Source organism: Sturnira hondurensis, unplaced genomic scaffold, assembly GCF_014824575.4.
Source record: "Sturnira hondurensis isolate 20B ecotype Veracruz unplaced genomic scaffold, ASM1482457v3 Scaffold0024758, whole genome shotgun sequence".
Taxonomy (NCBI): domain Eukaryota; kingdom Metazoa; phylum Chordata; class Mammalia; order Chiroptera; family Phyllostomidae; genus Sturnira; species Sturnira hondurensis.
The window spans coordinates 951,416-974,026 of NW_028097389.1; the positions used below are offsets into that span (position 1 = coordinate 951,416).

General features: G+C 36.2%; 1 protein-coding gene across 1 annotated transcript in view; it reads right to left on the reverse strand.

Moving 5' to 3' along the window:
* KLHL1 (kelch like family member 1) overlaps nt 1-22,611 on the reverse strand; it is a 342,020-nt gene that overhangs the window by 21,355 nt on the left and 298,054 nt on the right. The window contains exon 8 of the mRNA XM_037038628.1: nt 13,832-13,994. Within this exon, the coding sequence (XP_036894523.1) occupies nt 13,832-13,994 (163 nt within the window). The remainder of the gene's footprint in view (nt 1-13,831; nt 13,995-22,611) is intronic.

Below are 22,611 nucleotides of genomic sequence, written 5' to 3' on the forward strand. Positions count from 1 at the left end.
TAGAATTGTCTTCAAACATTCGCGTCCTGGTGTCCTGAGGTAGCTCTTGCTATCACAGCCAAAGCTCAAATAGCAGGATGAGAAAAAATGGAAGTTGGACCACATCCTCTGCCTTTAAGATTTCGTCTTCTAAGTATCACAACCCACTTCTTATGTCTCATTGGCCAAAACTTAGTCACATGGCGATGCTTAAGTGGTAAGGTGCTGGAAAATGTTCTTATTTTAGGTGACCATGTGCCCACCTAACAATTGGAGTTTATATTGTCATATGAAAAGGCGTGCTTGAATATTAGGAGACATTTTGAAGTTTCTGACACAGCACTACAACTTCTCCACCCTTGTGCCGTTGTGCATTCTACCTTAGGCATCCTTTCACTACAAAGGCTGGGTTGTTACTCCTTCATCTCCCATCAATTAATTCAGCTGTGTCTCTACTAGAAAAGTGTTTCCTGAACCTACCTTGTTTTCTGCAGGAAATTTAATGTTATTCACAGTCTAGATCCTAGGCAAAGTTATCTCATATTTGTCATACTTTATCAATAGTACATATTCCAGGGATGGCTATGAAAAGTGCTTCCAGTATCCCTATCTAAATGTTTTAGCCCTGGCTGGTGTAGCTCAGTGGATTGAGCACAGGCCTGCGAACCAGAGGATTGCGGTTCAATTCCCAGTCAGGGCACATGCCTAGGTTGCAGTCAGGTTCCCTGCAGGCCAACTCCCAGCAGGGGATGCACGAAAAGCAACCATACATTGATGTTTCTCTTCCTCTCTCCTTCCCCTCTAAAGATAAGTAAATAAATAAACTTTAAAAAAATAAATAAATGTTTTAAGGTTTTGCTGGTTAGCATTTAATTCCGATTATGATTTTGATTCACAATATGGCTTACTCAGAGGTATGTTCAGGCATCCTTTCCTTTGAATAATAAGAGTGTAATAATTTTACAACTCTTATCGTATACAAGCTTTGAAGCAACTCCCTAGATCCATAACCCTGTTTGACCTTTTGTGTCCCAGTCTGTGGAGAACTCTTTAATTTGTTTTATTTTATTTTATTTTTATTTAATTCTTGTTCAAGTACAGTTTTCTGTCTTATATTCCCCACCCTGCCCCCCCCAGTGCTCCCCACCTCCCTCCCATTTCTGCCCCCCCACCCTTAGTTATTGTCCATGTGTCCTTTATAATTGTTCATGTGAGTCCATCCCCTTTTCCCCTATGATTCTCTCCCCTCTCCCCTCTGGACCCTGTCAGCCTGTTCCATATTTGAGTGTCATTGGTTATATTTTGCTTGCTTGTTTGTTTTGTTGTTTAGGTTCCTGTTAACAGTGATATCATACAGTATTTGTCTTTCATCGCCTGGCTTATTTCGCTCAGGATAATGCTTTCCAGTTTCATCCATGATGTTGCAAAGGGTAGGAGTTCCTTCTTCCTTTCTGCAGCATAGAATTCCATTGTGTAAATGTACCATAGCTTTTTGATCTATTCATTTACCGATGGACATCTAGAGAACTCTTTAATTTGATCCCAAAAGAAGGCTTGTCAAAAGATCCTGTTATCAGAATACTCCATCACCTGCCTTCCAGTGACCTGTTTCATGAGAGGTCCTTATAGGAGTGCCTTATGGAACAGTGAGTGGGTTGTCAGTGAGCTTACAACAGGTTGTATGACTGCTGTTGTTCTTCTTACTATGGAATGTTGATACATGGGCTAAACTCAGTCTGAGACTTGTTCACATTAAAATATGGCTGGTATGAAAGATTGTGAGTTGAAGTTTGATAGAACATACCTTTATGTATTAGAATGTGCTCATGTCTCCTACATGAATCTCAGAATTTTAAATGTGCAAATTAATTTGGGTTAATTAATAACATCCAAGTCTTGGTAGAGTTCAATGATCTGAACCTGGTAGAAATGGTCACTTCTGTTCTTAATCCCTCCATCTTTCCTTGCCAACTCACACTCTATCACTATTCAAATTTGGCATTTTCTTCTTTGTTGTTTTCTATTTCTCTTTACCATAATGTAAGCTATCTGAAGTCAGATTTGATTTACTTTCTTTAATATACCATGGTGGCCAGTATGTGCTTGTAATTTTAAAAATAATATTAATAAAGTACTGCTTTTTAGTTATAGAAAATGGGTGATGTTTAGAACTTATCAAAAATGTACCTAAGTTTCACTGAAATAAGATTTTGACAAATGGCACAAGGACTGGAAAGATTAAATTTAAATGGGTGAATTTTAAAAGTGTTCATAGAAAGGTACAGATTATACTATGCTTTAAATCAGAGGTGTGTAACCCACAGTGTGTGGGCTGCAAGTGGACCAAAATGACTATGAATTCTGTCCAACACAAAATCATAAATTTACTTAAAACATTATGAGATTTCTTTGTGATTACATGTCACAATGTACTTAATGTGTGGCCCAAGACAACTCTTCTTCTTCCAGTGTGGCCCAGAGATGCCAAAAGGTTGGACATCCCTGCTTTAGATAATGGAAAATATTGTAAATGATCTTATATACATAAAAGAAAAAATAATACATATTTAATATTTCTTGACACTGTTCTGAAATCTAATAACCGGTATCTTATTGGTACTGATTTTGCCACATGGAATGTCACCCACATAAAAACTTGAATTATCTTAGGCTGTCACTGTAGAAGGTTGTCAAATGTCCCCAAAGATCAGGTAAAAACCTGAGGAGAGGATCTAAGTTATTAAGAAAAAACAGTGGAAAGAAAATTAAAGCAGTGGTGGGTATGTGAAAAGGAAAAGTGATGTGAGCAATCAAAGCATGTTCAGGGAATTGGAATGATTCAGTATGTCTGTGACATAGGGTGACTGGAAGGCCCGGGAAGAAGTGAAGACAGGAGAAGACAGGAGAGTTCTAAATCATAAAAGACACGGTATTCCACACTGTGGAGTCTGGTATTCACTGTGCTCATTCTGGAGACCAAAATGAATTGTCTGTTTTTGCTTACACATTCTAGTACTGAGACATGATGTATCAAATAATCCCCTTTGAACCACTGGAATACATCTTAACAACCTACTATTAGGACAAGATTTCTTTGAACAACTATAAATTATTCTTCAACCAGTGATTTTTATAAAACTGAAATGCAACCATGTCACTGCCCTGTTTTAACCTTTGCAATATCCTTACTTCAGCCAAGTTGCTGTAAGGCCAGAGGTCTGCTTATTTATATCCCATCTCTTAGGGCCACTCCTTGTTATTGCATTTCAGCCAAACTCAATTTTTCCTCCATTTATTTGCATTTCACACTCAACAACTTGACACAAATTGTTCCTTCTCATGACAGTATTTCCCCACTTTCTGGAAATCTGTTAAATCAATCAAGCCCCAGCTTAAAAGTCATTGTTTTCCAGGAGGCAAATTACAAACCTCCTGAGCCTATTAGTAGTTCCAAGTGAGACTCAGCAAAAAAAGACGTTTCATTTTTTGAAATGTGTGAATCTAAGGTAATACCACTTTAATATAAGTTACTAATCATATAAAAGCTTATATAAAATCTTCAGTTACATCTTTAAGAAAAAAGTGCCAAAGTCTGAATACAAAAATAGAAGCAGCATCTTGGAAACTACCAAAAAAGTGATGGGCTTTGAGGTTCAGGTTATCTCCTGTGCTAGATAGCAGGACATACTGGAGAAAACCAGAGACATCGACACCTGTTCATGTGACTCTTCAAGGTGCCTAGACTTTAGGCTACAATAGCCAAAACTGCAGCTTGCAGAAATTACAACTCCTCCATGAACATTACTGACGTGAGATTTTGAAAGAATGAGTGAATCTGTTTTGAATGGAGTCACGAAACTAACTCAGTTGTCTTTGTCTTTTTGTAGAAACTCTAGGGGCAACAGCACACATTTATTACATTTGAAGTTCTTTATAGATACGCTCAGAGAGCATCAGGATTGCTTTATGAACTAACTCAGGGATAAAGATAAATGAACAAGAAAGAACTTTTAGGTTAAAGTATAGTTTGAAAGACTCATGCAGAAAGCACAGAAGGAACACAGAGAGAACCACTAGCGAAGATATTCAGGTAGTCCAAGGTTTTATATGATCAGTCCCCACATTAAAATGTCTGTTTACTGCTTTGTCGTGCGTTCTTTATTCCTCCAGTAAGCCTGTGGCTGTGCTGGCACAAGATGACATGTCTGCTACTTAGCTTAATATGTCGTATTGGAAGTCTGACCAAAGAATTTTATGAAAGTGATATAATCATGCTCTTAGATTCACCAGAATACATGCATTAATTTAAAGCTACAAATTGATTTCTTATTCTTCCACAACAAATGGTATCACAAGTAATCTAAATTCAAGAGGTATGGTCACTGGTTTTATTAGCTTTAATTGGAAAATTATTCAAAATGATACTCAGAAAAGCAACAGTCAGGTTAGAATGCCACATTAGTGAGATGTGAGAATAATATAGGAGGAAAAAGACATGTCAGTAGAGATGAGAAAAAAAGCAACTGTCAGAGGGTGATGTTGAAACAAATTTTTGCTCTGGGTCTAAAGTGAAAGGTCACCATCTAGTGCTTATGTTTCTCTCTGAGTTAAACAGAAAAAGCAACAAGACGTTAGAAGACAGTCATCAAACCACAGAATTTTGAGGCCATTAAATCACACCTGTGTGGGGAGAAAGATCCCAAGCAAAAGCTCTACTATTTTGTTTTAAAGGAAAACTATTAATTGAAATAAATGTTTCATAGTTTAAAATATTTTATAGGATAGGACTAAACTTTGGGAAAATGCTCAGTTAAAAAAGTGAAAAATTTAGGAGACTTCTGGTCAAGAAAGAGGTATAAGTAAAGAAAGCTCACCTCCTTGTGTAATCATATCAAAACTACAAGTAAATTATGGACCGATGACCACTCAGAACTGTTAAAAATTAAGTTGAATGAAAGTTCAATAACTATGGAACTAAAGAAACCACTTCAATCCAGAAAGGTAGAAGATGCAGAGAAATGGAGACACAGAACAGGCGGGTCTCCACACAGATGTGTTGTGGATAAAAATTTGGGAAGAATATCTCAAGAGTGAGGGGTGCCAGCCCCACACCAGGCTCCCAAACCCAGGGTTCCAGTGCCAGGAAGATAAGCTCCCACAACTTCTGGCTACAAAAACCAGCAGGATTTGAGTTGGTAAAAAAACAAACAAACAAATATCCAGAAATCGAAGCCATTTTTTGTATACTAACAATGAAACAGCAGAAGCAGAAATCAAGAAAAAAAATCTCATTCAATATAGCAAAAAGAAAAATAAAATATCTAGGAATAAACCTAACCAAGGAGGTAAAAGACCTATATACAGAAAACTACACAACACTGAATAAAGAAATTAAGAAAGACATAAACAAATGGAAACATATACCGTGTTCATTGACTGGAAGAATTAATATCATCAAAATGTCCATACTACCCAAAATAATTTACAGATTCAATGCAATACCTGTTAAAGTACCAATGGCATACTTCACAGACATAGAACAAACACTTCAAAAATTTATATGGAACTATAAAAAACCCTGAATAGCAGCTGCAATTTTGAGAAAGAAAAAGAAAGTAGGAGGGATCACAATACCTGATATCAAACTGTATTACAAGGCCACTGTAATCAAAACAGCCTGGTACTGGCATAAAAACAGGCACATAGACCAATGGAACAGAACAGAGAGCCCAGAAATAAACCCAACTCTCTACAGTCAATTAATATTTGACAAAGAGGTCAGTAACATAAAATGGGGTAAAGATGGCCTCTTCAACAGATGGTGTTGGGAGAACTGGACGGCTATGTGCAAAAAAATGAAACTTGAGCACCAACTTACACCATACACCAAAATAAATTCAAGGTCGATAAAAGGTTTAAATATAAGCTATGACATCATTAAAGTCCTAGAAAAGAACATTGGCAGGGAAATCTCAGATATTTCACGCAGCAACATTTTTACTGATATGTCCCCTAGAGCAAGGGACATAAAGGAAAGAATAAACACATGGGATCTCATCAAAATTAAAAGCTGCACAGCTAAAGAAAACAGTAAAATGTTCAATAAAATGCCTCCTATTAAAATAAAAAGAGAACCAACTGTATGGGAAAATATATTTGCCAATGATACCACAGACAAGGGTTTAATCTCCAAAATATACAAAGAACTTACATGACTCCATTCTAAGAAGACAAGCAACCCAACTAAAAAAAAATGGGCAAAGGACTTGAACAGATACTTCTCTAAGGAGGACATACAGAGGATCCAGAGACACATGAAAAGATGCTCAATATCACTAGCTATCAGAGAGATGCAAATTAAAACCACAATGAGATACCACTTTATACCAGTCAGAATGGCCATCATAAACAAAGCAGCAAACAACAAGTATTGGAGAGGTTGTGGGGAAAAGGGGATCCTAGTTCACTGTTGGTGGGATTGCAGACTGGTACAAGCACTATGAAAAACAGTATGGAATTTTCTAAGAAAACTAAAAATGAATCTGCCTTTTGACCCAGCAATTCCACTGCTGGGATTGTATCCTAAGGACCCTGAAACACCAATCCCAAAGAACCTATGCACCCCAATGTTCATAGCAGCACAATTTACAATAGCTAAGAGATGGAAGCAACTTAAGTGCCCATCAGTAAATGAATGGATCCAAAAACTATGGTACATTTACACAATGGAATACTATGCAGCAGGATGCAAGAAGGAGCTCCTACCCTTTGCAACAGCATGGATGGAACTGGATAGCATTATGCTGAGTGAAATAAGCGAGGCGGTGAAAGACAAATACCATCTGATCTCACCTCTTAACAGGAACCTAAACAACAAAACAAACAAGCAAGCAAAATATAACCAAAGACACTGAAATAGAGAACAGGCTGACAGGGACTAGAGGGTAGAGGGGAGGGAATTCCAGGGGAAAAGGGGAAGAATTTACAGGAACTAGTATAAAGGACACATGGACAACAACTAAGGGGGGTGGAAATGGGAGGGAGGTGGAGACCATTGGGGGAATGGGCTGGGATGGGAGTGAAAGGCAGAAAACTGTACTTGAACAATTAAATAAATTTATTTAAAAAAATACTGGACTCTCTGGTGGTTCCTCTTAAAGTGACCAAGGTGAACTTACTCAGACTCACACCTTCTGAGCTCCAGCACCACCAGGGTAGCAGTTGAAGGGCACCAGTGGCATGTGGGGAAGAACTGAAGTGTCTGGCATCAGAGTGAGAGCTGGAGGACAGCTCTCTGCCAGACAAAAAAGCAGGTACAGGCCACTGTGTCTTTCCTGAGCCTTCACCCACCACAGAACCACAGAACATGCAGTCAGGAGACATATCTGAGACTCATCAACCTGGCTTATACTGTTTGCCCTGCTTTAGTATTTACCTGAGGCTCTGCCCCACCTAACTTACAGACCAGCACCCAGCCCTCCTACCTTTGGCTAAGCAGCCTCAGGCCCAGCACTAACAACACCCAGCTTTGGATCCCAGTTTTGCTCCTCCCGGGATCCCACTCTAAGCCCAGAACAAGTAGCAGATATCTGCAGACTGCTTTGTAGCTCATGCTGCGTGGCCCCATGCAGAATACAGGTGGTGGCTGAGGGTTACCTGCACCACACAGAGCCTACACACCCAGTGGACAACTACAAACCACACTGGAGCACCACCGCCCTGACTCTGCACAGCTGATCTACAAAAGAGGACAGAAGTGGTTGTTCAGTGGCCACAGCCAGTCCCTGCAGCTGACCGGCCTGGGTAAATCCCTTCCATTGATCTGCTAACAGCAACTAAAGCTCAACTACAAAAGGAGGGTCGACTCAGCCCACATGGAGGCCACACATAAAGTACCCAGTTTTGGTGATAGGGGAGGCTGTGCCACTGGGCCCTTCTGTCCATGCTACCAAGAAAGGGAGTCATAATGGCTCTCCCTCATACACAGAAACAAACACAGGGGTTTGCCAAAATGAGGAGACAAAGAAACATGGCCTAAATGGAAGAAAAGGTCAAAACTGCAGCAAAAGAACTAAACAAAATGGAGATGAGCAATCTATCAGATACAGAGTTCAAAACACTGGTATAAGGATTCTCAAGAAACTCAGTGAGTAGCCTAAGAACAACAGCCTAAGAAAGAGCCAGGCAGAAATGGAGGATATACTCATGGAAATGAACGATTTACAGGGAATCAACAGTAGAGTGGATTAAGACGAGAATTAAATCAATGACTTGGAACATAAACAAAAAACAACCAATCAGAACAACAAGAAGAAAAAACCCAAAAACCTGAGGGTAGTGTAAGGCGTTTCTAGAACAACTATGAGTGCACAAACATTCACACCATAAGGGTGCCAAAAGGAGAAGAGAAAGACCAAGAAATTGGAAATGTATTTGAAAAAATAATGAGAGAATACTTCTCTGATTTAGTGAAGGAAATATATGTGCAAGTTCAGGAAGCACAGAGTCACAAAGAATGTGGATGCAAAAAGGACCACATTAAGACTCATTGTAATTTAAATGCTGAAGATTAAAGGTAAGGAGAGAATCTTATATGTAGCAATAATAAGCAGTTAGTTACCTACAGGGCAGTTCCCATAGGCTATCAGAAGATTTCTCAAAAGAAACTTTGCATGATTGAAGAGCTTGCCAAGAAATATTCAAAGCCATGAAAAGCAGAGACCTACAGCTAAGATAGGTCTACCCAGCAAAGCTATCATTTAGAATTGAAGGGCAATAAAGAGCTTTCCAGGCAAGAAAAATCTAAAGGAGTTCATCATCTCCAAACTATTATATGAAATGTTAAAGGGACTTATTTAACAAAAAGAAGAAGGCCCAAACTACAAATAATAAAGCGATATTAAACACATACTTGTCAACAATGGAATCTAAAAAACAAACTAAGCAAACAGAGACAGAATCATGGATGTAGAGTGTTTTGATGGTTACCGGATGGGACGGGGGTTGAGGGGAATGGGCGAGGTGGTTAAGAAATACAAATTGGTAGTCACAGAGTAGCCATGGGGATTGTCAAGTACTGTATAGAAAATGGAGTAGCCAAAGAACTTACACCCATGACCTAGAGATACGAACAATGGTGAGAGAATTACCTGGGTGGAGTGGGGAGTACTGGGTAGGAGGAAGGAAAGGAGAAACGTTGGGACAACTGAAAGAACACAGTCAATAAAATATTTAAAAAGTAAAAAAAAATTAAGCACTATCACATTCTGATGTGATATGAATAGTGGTAATAGAGTAAAACAAGATTTCTTAAGATATTTAATATTCTAGCTGTCCAAAAAATATGAGGAAAAGAAAAAACAACCTGAATAATAAATTTTATGAATAAGTAGTATAAACGGGGCATTAGAAGAAACTGGATTGAAAATACAGTTATAATAACATATGAGGTTTATAAGAAATTGGTCATTAAGTATTTCAGGAAATTGGTCATTAAGTATTTCCTTTATTAGGTTTTTATCCTACTTATTTTTAATTGTGTTTAGAGGAGCTCTATAACAAAACACAGATGTATTAAGATATTTCTCAAAGCAGTAATGCACAATAATTTTTGAAAATCTAGAATAAGATAAACCGCTTTAATGCAGTCTGTGTGTGTGTGTGTTCTCCTTACAGAATAATGTTGCAAATAAACAGGAGAGCTAAGGGGTTAAGGATATTTCTCATGCCTGTTGAGAAAATATGGTGTGTCAATGAGATATTCATTTTCTAAAGAATGCAAGAAATGAACCCATTAAGCATTAATGTAAGTGGCAAAAATATGACCAGTAAGACAGGAGAGTTACTTCTAAATAAATATTAAAAAAGGTGAAAAACCTAAAAAAGGTATATGCTTTTCTGTGTTTGAATTAAAAACATTAACATCCAAGAGAAATGTTCATTCTGCTTTTATAAGTTTTGCTATCCATAAATAGATATGCCTGCAGGAAAGTTTTTTAACATTCATTTGATGTAGACGAATACAAAACTTTATTATTAATTTCCAAATGATGTGGTTTTTAAAAAACACTAACTGTTAAGGAAAAATATTCCTTTTAGGAAAAAAAGATAAATATTGACAGTACACATTATTAATAATATGTATATTCTCTATCAAGTAAAATGACAATATTAACATAAATTTAAACATTTTCATGATTGCTCTTAAGAGGTATAATAGGACTTGAGAAATACACATTCAGGGGGGAGTTGTAAGTGGGGCACACCTAATTCACATAAAAACAATTTCAAGAAATGTCTTTTGGCCCTGGCTGGTGTAGCTTGGTGGATAGAGCACGGGCCTGCGAACCAGAGTATCACGGTTCGATTCCCAGTCAGGGTACATGCCTGGGTTGCAGGCCAGTTCCCAGCAGGGGATGCATGAGAGGCAACCATACACTGATATTTCTCTCCCTCTCTCCTTCCCTTCCCCTCTAAAGATAAATACATAAATTTTTTTAAAAAAGAAAGAAATGTCTTTTGGAAACCTTACACATGACACAAGATGGGAAATTGGTAGTAAGTTTCAATTCCTCTTCAGACAAATATCAGTAGAACTAGGAAGATATTGGAAGAAAATCTCTAAACATTTTTTATCCAGCATCCCATTACTAGGTGATCGATAGGATGCACATAATTTGAACTCCTTTTCACTTCTACACAATGGTTTTCCAAAGTAGCAATGGTAGCAGGATTATCGATTTTCCTTAACAACTACAGTGAAAAGAAATGTCTGCTGATGTTATTTGATATTGAAGACAGGTCTAGTAGAAAGTTTGACAGTTAAAACTGTGCTGCACAAATGTGGCTTTACCCAACACGAAAATGAAACTAAGCTGACAGCAATTTGCTTTGGTTCTCCAAGATTCTGCTCCACTGTTCTTTTCTCAAATGATAGATGTTTGAAATAATAATAGATATTGACAGTAAATAAACTTCTAGCAAAATACTTGAGAGTAAGATTTTGAGAGCAATTAAACGTACTGACTTTGAGATAAATTAAGAGACTTAAATGCTCTGTGACAGGACAGACCACAAAGAGTATGTAGAAAAAGAAAATGAAGCACAGTAAGTACAGGTAATAGTCTTTCTTTTAGCGTAAGGACATTGTACTACTCAAGAAAAGAAAATGTATTCTTTGCAATTTGTGCTTTTTCTGGGAAAAAAGTAAATTGTGCTTTCAAAAAATGAAGAAAAGTGCCCTGGCTGGTGTGGGTCAATGGACTGAGTGACACCCTGTGAACCAAAGGGTTGCTGGTAAGATTCTCAATCAGAGCACATGCCTGAGTTGCAGGCCAGGTTCCCAGTAGGGGGCGCAAAAGGCACATTGATATGAGAGACAACCACACTTGCTGATTCTGTCCTCTTTCTACTCTCCCTTCCCTTCTCTCTAGAAATAAATCAAATCTTTTTTATTATTATTTTTTATGTATCTTTAGAAGGGAAGGAGAGAGGGAGAGAAACATCAATGTATGGTTGCCTTTTGTGAGTCCCCTGCTGGGAGTTGGCCTGCAGGGAACCGGCCTGCAACCCAGGCATGTGCCCTGACTGGGAATCAAACCGCGATCCTCTGGATTACAGGCATGTGCTCAATCCGCTGAGCTACAACCAGCCAGGGCTCAAATCTTTAAAATAGAAAATAAAAAATACTGTATTGAATCAGCTTACACCATACACCAGGATAAATTCAAAATGCATAAAAGACTTAAATGTAAATTGTGACACCATAAAATTCTAGCAGAACAAATAAGCAGTAAAATTTCAGATATCTCACATAACAATATTTTTGCTGATGTATCTCTTAAGGCCATGGAAATAAAGGAAAAATTAAACAAATCAAATTAATAAGCTTCTGCATGGCTAAAAAAACCAACACCAAAACAAAAAAAGAAGCGACTGTATGACAGAACATATTTGCCAATGATATATTGGACAGACATTTAATCTCCAAAAGACATACTGAACTCATATGACTCAATACCAGGAAGACACAATCCAATTAAAAAATGGGTGAAGGACCTGAACAGACACTTCTCTAAGAGTAAATACAGGAGGACCAGAGACATAGGAAAAGCTTCTCAGCATCACTTGCCATCAAAGAGATGCAAATTAAAACCACAACGAGATATCACCTCACACCTGCCAAAATGGCTATCATTAATAAATCAACAAACAAATGGTAGAAAGGATGTGGAGAAGAGGGAACCATAGTACCTGGTGGGAATGCAGACTGATGCAGCCACTGTGGAAAACAGTATAGAGTTCCCTCAAAAAATTAAAAATAGAACTGTTTTTTGACCCAGTCATTCCACTACTAGGAATGCACCCTAAGAATCCTGAAACACCAGTTCAAAAGAACTGATGTAGTCCTATGTTCATAACAGCACTATTTACAATAGCCAAGTTCAGGAAGCAACCTAAGTGTCCATCAGTATTTGAGTGGATCGAAAAACTGTGGTACACTTAAACGGTGGAATACTATGCAGCAGGAACAAGGAAGGAATCCCTGCCTTTTACAACAGTATGGGTAGAACTGGATACTATTACACTTAGTGAAATAAGTCAGTTGGTGAAAGACAAATATCACATGATCTCATTAATAGGAGAAATCTAATGAACAAAATAAACTAATGAGCAAAATAGAATCAGAGGCATAGAATCATGGAACAGACTGACAGCTATAAAAGGGGAGGGGGGAAATGGGGACTGATTGAAAGAAGGTGAAAGGAATAGTCAAAGAACATACATGAAAGACCAGGGATGTGGAAAATGGTGTGGGGATTGACTATGGAAATGGGGGGAGAGGCAGGTGAAGGGGGACAACTGTAATAGGATGTTGTGGACCACTCTGCCTGGTTTTACGAACCCTTTATGGCTTAAGGATGAGTGAGCAACGACCTCTGGAATGTGAGCTGCAGGAGACAAAGCCTGTCTCTGGTAGCAAATGCTGCCTCAGTTCCTATCCCTGCCCCCAAAGCTTGGTCGGAAGTCAATGACGGGTAAGATTCCTCACAGTGGGGGGCAACGTAAGCCAGACTCAATCATTTGGGAGGCCTTCATGGAAGGACTCGGGGGCTGCAACAAAGAGCAATGGACTCTCGCCCCCTGGCTTTGACATAGCCCGAGTCCCCATGTCCTCTGGGAGAAGGATTAGAGCTTCCTGGCTCTAATCCCCTTAAGCCTGAATACCTGATGGGGGGAGGTGCAGCTCCTTGCCTTGCTAGAGTGTGTCCTGGGGAACAATCTGGCATCACAAAGACTTCCTGATAAACCTGTGAAATCTGCTCTGCTAAGAGTGCTTTCCTTCATATGATAAGGGTCCCAGAAGAAATGAGTATGTCTCCCAAAGTTTCTCAACTCTCTTCCTGACAAACACTGACTCAGTCTCTGAAGCCCTCAGATATCTTTGAAATGTTATCGACCGTTTGATCCTTGCCACCCTGTATTCCTGTGTATTACAACCCAATAAAAGCCCTTGGAGAAAGGCGCTCTGGGCCTTTTTCTCCTCAGAGAGACTGGCCGCTGCTGGCCTTTGTCTCCCCTGAGAAACTGGCCACAGCCCACTCCTCCTCCCCAAACAGATCTCAGCATGTCTCGGTCATTATTCACTTTCATCCGTGGCACTCGGGGGGACTCAAGAGAGAAGTTGCCCCACAATAGGATAAACAATAAAACATTGAAATCGAGAAAAACAAAAAATCAATAACTGAAGATATTTAACATATTTTCGTTGAGTCATCTTATTAAAAGTTATTTTATAAAAATAGTCACTCAAAAATTTTTTTTCAGATAAAAAAAGAATACATCCACTTACTTGCCATTCAGTGCTGCTACACCAACTGTGCTTCGGGCGATGGACATACTGGCTACAAAGGTCCACTGCTGACTCTGGGGATCCCACCTCTCCACCGTATTCAGGTAACTCCAGCCATCATGGCCTCCCACAGCATAAATTGGGCCCTCGAGTACTGTCACACCTGACACGTGGGAGAAACGAAGACTGAGTGAATTTCCTGTACAGTGCGATCTTAAAAATCAAGTTGCTAGTAAAAACTATGATGCTATGTAGAACAGGCTCTAGCTGTTAAAAAACAATTGCGATGAGGTAGAAACTCTTTACTAAAAACAAATGACTTGATTGAAGTGAGAAAAGTTTAGAAGTAAAAGTAAATAGTGTGACCTAGATGGTTTATACATTAAAACAAATTTTCTTATTTATGTCCATGTAAAAAAATTCTGAACGTCAGAGATGATGTATTTTGCACTTCTACTTTGAAGAAAATGTATATGCCATTTAAAATACTTTATTATTTCAAGCAATATAATGTCAATTTGAACACAACATGGTATACACCTATATTTTATTAAGGATTACTTTAATTTCTTCAAGTAATGTTTTTACTTTTAATAAAAAAATCCAAAACAATTTTTGATCTTGCCCTTTGACCTTGTGTTGTAAACATGCCTACAAACAGCAGAAGTAAACATTGAATTTGCTTTTAACATTTGGCTTCTCAAGTGCTGGCTGTCTTGGTTTCTATCTGATGCCTTCAAGAATTTAATGTATGTATTTTCTTCAGCATTCATAGTTGTACACTATTAAAAAGTTTAAATTTGTATAAGACTTCTAACATTTTTAATGCAAAGGTTTAAGAAATAAAGTTATCAAATGTACTAATCTATCATTAATGCTTTGGCTTTGGTTTACACATGTGTTTAAGATTTTCCTCTAGGTCTACCACTTAACATAGGTACATTTCTTAATCTCTTTATATATCAATGTTCTCATCACTGAAGTGAGAGTAATTATAATAATGATCTTGGTGCCATGGTGAAGATTACATGAGTTAATGTATATAAAGCACTGAGAATCTGATACATTGCAGCCACTCAAGTTTTGTAATTACTATTATCTTCATATTCAAGTCTCAGAGAGGATACAAAAAGGAAATTCATAGAAGAGGAGACGATCTTATGAGCATATAAATGGTATTCAGGTGTAAATGGTATTCTTGATGTAAATGGTATTCAGGATAATCGGGATATTAAAAATATCTTTGAAAGAAATTTTCTGATAATAGCACTTTAAAATACTTCTAAAAATTTAGGAGTATTTCAAAGTCAAACATTGTTAAGAACAACTGCAACTGAAGAACATCATTTTGAAGATAAATTTGACAATGTTTAGTGCAAACATTATGATCTAGCTTTTACAGAAATTTGAAGCATTTTATAATTAAAACCCATGTTTATTATAGAAAGCAAAATACAGCAGCTGAAGTATAAGAACTCATAAATATTGCTTATAATAAATTAAGAAAACATCTATTTAAACCATTAATCTTTCAACACACATCTATTCAGTTGCTCTAAAATAATTACAATTTTTTCTGCGTCTTCTGCTGTAAGTAAAATAGAGCCAACATTCTAATGAAGAATACAGATAATGAGCACATAAAATAATGGAAAATATAATATGTTACTATTTTTAATTAACTAAGGTATTGTGGGCAAGAATATTAGGGCTGAAGGCAGGAAAAACGCAGAAGAGTGTTGTAATTAACAGCTCCAGCTTTCAAGAATATTTGGGCTCACATTCCACCCTGGCTGGTGTATATCAGTGGATTGAGCGCGGGCCTGCGAACCAGACAATCGCAGTTCAATTCCCAGTCAGGGAACATGCCTGGGTTGCAGGCCAGTTCTCAGCAGGGGACGCATGATAGGCAACCATACATTGATGTTTCTCTCCCTCTCTCCTTCCCTTCCGCTCTAAAGATAAATAAATAAAATCTAAAAAAAAAGAATATTTGGGCTCACATTCCAATACATTTTTACCAGTTGTGTAATGTTGGAAAAAGTATCTTTAATCCCTTATATCTCAGTACCCTCATTCTTTTTAAAATATCTTTTTCAGACTTTATTTATTTATCTTTAGATGGGAAGAGAAGGAGAGAGGGAGAGAAATATCAATGTATGGTTGCCTCTCATGTGTGCCCTGCAGGGAAGTGGCCTGCAACCCAGGCAGGTACCCTAACTGGGAATCGAACCATGATCCTTTGGTTCACAGGCCCGCACTCAATCCACTGAGCTACACCAGCCAGGGCTTCAGTACCCTTATTCTTAAAGAATGTCTAACTTATATCATTTATGTGAAGATTAAATATAAAACTCGTATAAATATGACTGTATTATCAGTAGATATTAAAGTCAGTAAATTTTAATTATTATAGAAATAAAACAGTTGGTATGATCTCTTATAGGATAAGTCATCAAAGCTGAGATGTCAAGACCTGCCGGCAGGATGAATGAGTATTTGTAAGATATGTCACCACTTTCAAAACTTAAAGTCCTCTCTCAAACATCTCTACTTATAACTTAATAGTTGACCAAGAACTCTGTTCCCAGGATTGTTTATTTTACTAACTCAAATTTGGAAAATATTCACTTTTTTCTTGAAATATTCATACTTCATAGTTACAGATGATAGAGATATTTTTACAGATCACCATGGGATTTCCGAACTCTCGATGCCTTACAATGTGATTTACACATTCCTTGCAGGTGTGGGGATTCCCTTGCAAAACACCTCATCGAGTGAAGTGAATAATTGGGTCAGAATAATTTCAAACTCAGAATGGCACTTCGATTTCTTCCTTATGTGTACTAAAAATATCTTAACAGATGCAGGAGAGCAAGATTAACAACATAAAAATATCTTCTGTACTATATTTAGGAACAATGCTAAACCTGCATGAAAACATATGAACAAGTATAAAGGACACATGGACAATAACTAAGGGTCGGGGGCGGAGATGGGAGGGAGGTGGGGAGCACTGTGGGGGAGCAGGGCTGGGAATACAAGAAAGAAAACTGTACTTGAACAAGAGTTAAATAAAAATAAAAAAACATAATAATCTAATGAAAACTTCTTAAATGTTTAAGAAATATCTTAAATCTAATAAATGTCTTAAATCTAATAATATCTTAAATCTAAAAAGCATCTTAAATCTAATAGAAATATCTTAAAGTTATATTTTTGTGTCTCTAGCTTAATAATGGCATGATTTCTTTTAAAAAATTGTAAAATGCCTTTCTGATGTTTACTGTGACCAAAACCTTTTCAAATACATATAATTGCTTGTATATTTTAAACTATAGCTCTTGCACATATTTTTCCCTTGAGAATTAATTATGCAGTAAAATCTCTTAGAATTCTTCCATATAATTTTCCTTGAATATAGTTCAATGGAAGTAGCAAGCCATCCCTAAATTTTAAGTAAAATAGCTGAAGTTAAAGTGAAGAACTTTCTATATGGGTTTTAGTTGCTGAGAATATTTTTCATGCAATCCCACAGAATATCCCCACACTTAACCTATCGACTCAGAATCTGCATTTCAAGAAAAATCCCCTGGTAATTATACGCACATTAAAGTTTAAGAAGTCTTAAAAGTGGTCTCCAAAGTGGAGGGCCTCTACCTCTGAGGGTGCACAGCCCAATCCTTTGGATACGTAAATAATATATTAGAAATTATGTTTTCTTACACTTTAATGCATATCTTGGCATGTTTTATAGAGATTATAGTTTTAAATAATTAATAAACTTATAATTTATGAAAAACCTATTAAAATAAATAATTAATATATTTTATAATTTATGAAAAACCAATTGAATAATTAACACATTTATATAATTTATGAAAAACCTTTTGGAATCAAAATAGGCATACTCGTACAAAAATGTTGGAGATGATTTCTTAGTCCCTTGCTTAGCTATCACATTAGCACATACAATTTCAGGTAAGATGACTGTTTGACTCAAATGAAAATTATTTTATAATTAGAGTCAAACCCTTTCCACAGAATTCTTATAAGGGTAAACACTAACCTTTGATTTCTATATTGTCCCTGGAGCCGTGGCCAACAATTGACACCCACCCTGTTTTGTACTTATCCTATCATAACAAAGCCACTAATCTTTAAGTGGGCCCATAGTCACTCATACAAATAAAGATTAAACTTTAGTCTTTTTTTGATTGACCCCCCCCCCACCATTCATGGCTGCCCCCTCACAAAAGATAAAGGACTTGTAAGAACTCATGGACACAAACAGCAATGTAGTGGTTGGGGGGGGGAGGATGAGTGGAGGTAGAAGAGGGTGAAAAAGGGATAGATGGTAATAAGAAAAACACAATATAGTTTTTAAAAAGTAAAAAAGAAACACCATAGTGTTTGGCAGGTAGATGCAGCAATTTGACGGAAGCTGAGGTCTGGACTGCTCATGCAACAGATAAAGTCTGAGCAACCGCAAAGGCAATGAGGTGCTCCGGGCCTGTTGCTAAACACAGGGGAACAACGAGAGCCAAGACTGCTGGTGCTCTCAGGGCTTTACAGCTGCATGGTGGTCCTGCTCTCAGGTAGCTTGTACCCTCGCTTTCCCACAAGGAAACATTCATTTGCTCTAGGTAAACCACCGCTGCTCTGGGTTTTACTCTTAGACCAGCTGCCTGCCTGCATTCGAATAGATTCAACTCTGGAGCATTCAACTTCTCTGAATTTTTAGATTATACCTGAATCGTTATCAATATCCTAGAAATATTCTAATTCTACACTCCCAATATATATTACAGATTTCAGAGCAATAAACAAAATGTATAAGTAGCAAAATGTTTCTTTAATTGAGCATATTTTATACTTGAATATTATTCATCTATGAAATGAAGTCTCAAATTTAGCTTGGGGATCATATAGCCAGATTGGAAATAGTATAATCAAGTATAAAAAAATTATCATTCAAAGGCATGATATTTTTGTGAATTACATTTGCTCTTTTTCATTACTATACATTACTTATTTCAAATCTGAAAAAGTTGAGTTCTTATTTAAAATCTGTTATAAGTAGGTAGCAAAAGCTATGGTTACAGATACTTTAATACCTTCTGGTGTCAAAAAAAATGATCTAATGGTGTATGCGCACATAAATACAGGATGGAATTAGAACAGTTTTTGTAGACTTTAAATACCTGTGGAATCGTTGCACTCATCACATTTTAAAATGTTACTTGTACCACTAAAATATTTTACTTTTTTTGAAAAATAGGTGTAGTATCTTGAATGGTAGCCTGAAAAAAAGGGTATATCTATGTGCTAATTCCTAGAACATGTGAACGTTCCCTTATTTGGATAGATAGTTTTTACAGTTGTGATGAAATTAGGGCTCTTGAGCTGAGGAAATCATCTTGAATTAGGCAGGTGAGCCCTAAATTCAATGTGTGCTTATAAGAGAAACACAGAGGAGATGTCAAACACAAAGAGAAAGCAATGTGAACAAAAAGGCAGAGATTAGAGGGATGGGGCCACAGGGCAGGAACAGCTGGATCCTCCAGGTGCAGGAAGAGGCCAGGAAAGATTCTCTCCTCCAGCCCTAGACAGAAAGTAGCCTTGCTGACAGGTTGGTTTTGGCATTCTGTCCTCCAGAAGAGTGAGATAATACATTTGAAGCCACTGAGTTTGTGGTAATTTGTCACAGAGGCTCTAGGAGGGTAATGGAGTGTGTTTGGGGCAGGATGTGCTCCAGAATGCTTTGCAATCGATGATTAGGAATTCCAGTGTGCTCCTCATTTTTTCTTCTTCTTAGCTTTACATACTGCTCTAGACTGTGAGACAAAAACAGTGAAAAAGTCTACATAAAATTATGGTTCTTTCTGTACGTAAAAATAGAACTAAACTAAGTATAAAAATTTGAAGTTTTAAAAACATCTGGAACTGATTTTACTTTATTTTAGTTTCTTGCGTGTTTGACTATATAACTGAATTAGCACATGATGATAAGAATAAGAATAAAAATAAGAGGGAGTAATGGGTAGAGAGGGGGGACAAAGGTATGCAGAGCATCTTTTGTCTTGTCAGGGAGGATTCTCAGAAATATCCCAGCAGATTCCTGCCATCTTTCCTTTCTGGGGCTCAGTTACAAGATCATCTCTAGTCTAGAATAATAACTATCAAAGGGAATCCATTTGCCTTCCTGATACTCCTTGGACTGCTCACATTGTATTCATGTAAAATGAAGTTATTTTAGGAAAGTTATAGTGGGGTATCTGGTTGATAGGCAATCAATAGTGTCTGTTCTAAGGATTGCAAACCTGAACGGGCCTGGCATGAACAAAAAACAAGATGGACGGTGATAATGTTGGTCTACACTAACTTTTAGAAAAATAAGTCATATACTTTTACCATTTTTTCTACCTACTGTAAATTGTCAAATTAGAAAATTCTGGTTATTTGTTATACATTGCCCTGATGCAAAGGGCAATAGATATTATTGTAAAATGTTGTCCTCAATTTTAGAAAAGAAAGGAGAAAGAGAACAGGTGTGGGTATATCTAGTTTAAGTAAATTATTGCTACATTTATCACTGACTAAATCATTAAGAAGTATTTTTGGAAATGAAAACAAATATTTTATTAATTCTCAGGCTTAACCTGGAATTACTTACTAAAGGCCAAACCCACTCTAACCAATGAAAAATCCAGATTTTTTTTGCTCTAACATAAAAATAGTCTTTTTGTATCAAAGGTGAGGAAAAACATATTTGTTTACATGATTTACACATTTTTAAAAAGTTATGCATTCACAAATTAAAACTTTTAACAATCTAACTTCTATTCAATCGAGAAATATCATTCTACACAAACATAATCACTACCATCAGCTCTTTATTAAAGTTAATTCCACAGATTTTTAATAGATTTATCACACATCAATAATTTCAATGGAAAATTTTATTTGTAAAATGCCTTTTACAGCATTTTCTTTCCTTTTGTTATCTCCATAATTTGTCTTAATTGGTTTTCACATCATATATTTCACCAGCCATGCAACTCAGTTTGCTACCTTCCTATCTTCCTTCTTCACTGATTTTCGATACGTCAACAAGGCTGGCATTAATCTGCCAGTCGTATAAACTACCCCAGCTCAAAAGCTTTAAGGATTTTCCTGTTAAGAAAGTAATGAAGTGTAAACTTTATCATGTGATATAATAAGTTATCCAATATCTGGCCTCAAACTTTTAAAATTTTGTTTAGCACTAGTATATTTATAAATTATTTCAATCGATCAAATGTAATACCTGGTGTTTCATTGATGTTTCATGTAGCTTACCTTTCATGACATTTCTTATATTGTATCCTATACTACAAAATATTTTTGTAACATATTAAATAATTTAAATCTCCATTCAAGCCTCCAGAGATAAAATTTTTTCTTATTTACCAAGCTGCAGAAAAAAAAATGCAACCATTGGTTAACTGTGTTTAAATAAAACTTGTATTTTTCTACATTCTATGAAAATAATTTAGGATTTGTGTCTAGGAAACTATAATCTCTGTGAAAGTAAGATTTTTTTCTGATTAACAAGTATATCTCACAAAAAATCCAGAAATGTGATTTCTAATGGACATTTTATCCATTGGTGTTCACTAGAGGTATGAGTAGATGAAGCATGGAAGGATATAGAAAAAGTAAAATATGTAACTAATTCATCAAACAAAAGCCTAGAATAACAAGTTAATCTTTTTCTATTGTTTGAAATGCAGTATATGATGGTAAAGAATTTCTGTAAAAATGTCAGAAAAGGGTTGTACAACAGTTTGAAAGAAAATTGAAAAACAAAGCTTCAAGAAAAGTTTCTCCATGAAAATATTATACTGATTATTGATTATATTTAGTTTTATTGTATAATATAATATTGAATTAATAGTATTTAATAAATGTTTACAAAATAAATTTTCAAATTTGTAGTAAAAACTACAAATTAAAAAATAGATGTTTTATTTAAGATGTTGTTTTTGTGAATAGTAAAAGGAAACAATTCTATTTTAAGAACTGGAAAAAACATTTTCCCAATATTTCATATAGAATAATCTGACTTTATCAGATTAGTGGAACGATTCTGTAAGGTAAATAAAAAAATTAGAGTATCAACTTTATAAGTCAACATAGTTTAAGTTACACTGAATAATAACATTTTTAAAGTTTTAGGATTTACTAAAGTTTTTAAAAGTCAAGAATTACATAGTTTTTTAAATTTTCTATTTGAACAGCAGATAATAAAAAAAAATTTGCTCTGATATCTTGACTAAAACTGGTGTCCAAAAGTTTTAACAAGATATTTTATGAATATAAGGTCAATACTAATAAGTCATGTGATTTCTAGCCACTAGACACACTTCAGGGCTAAAAAAACCCACTTTCTATTTGACTGCTTTAAAGATTAATTTTCCCACAGTTGTACATAATTTGTTTCTGTTATACATTGAAATTGATGTGTTATGATTAAAATATATAATTATTAATAACATCATTAGTTAAGACCTTGTTTATGCTTCCATTAATTAGTAAATATTTCTTCTTGGAACTGAGATTCCCTGAGTATCTATCTAGTACATTGACTAAAAGAAAAATATATATATTATATATGTACTTGAATTTTTGGTGTGTATAGAAATTGAACAAGTATGGTTCCTAACAAGGAAATACATTTTTAAAAAGTTTTATTAATATGTGTTTGCAATTGGTGACCGTATTTTACACTCCTT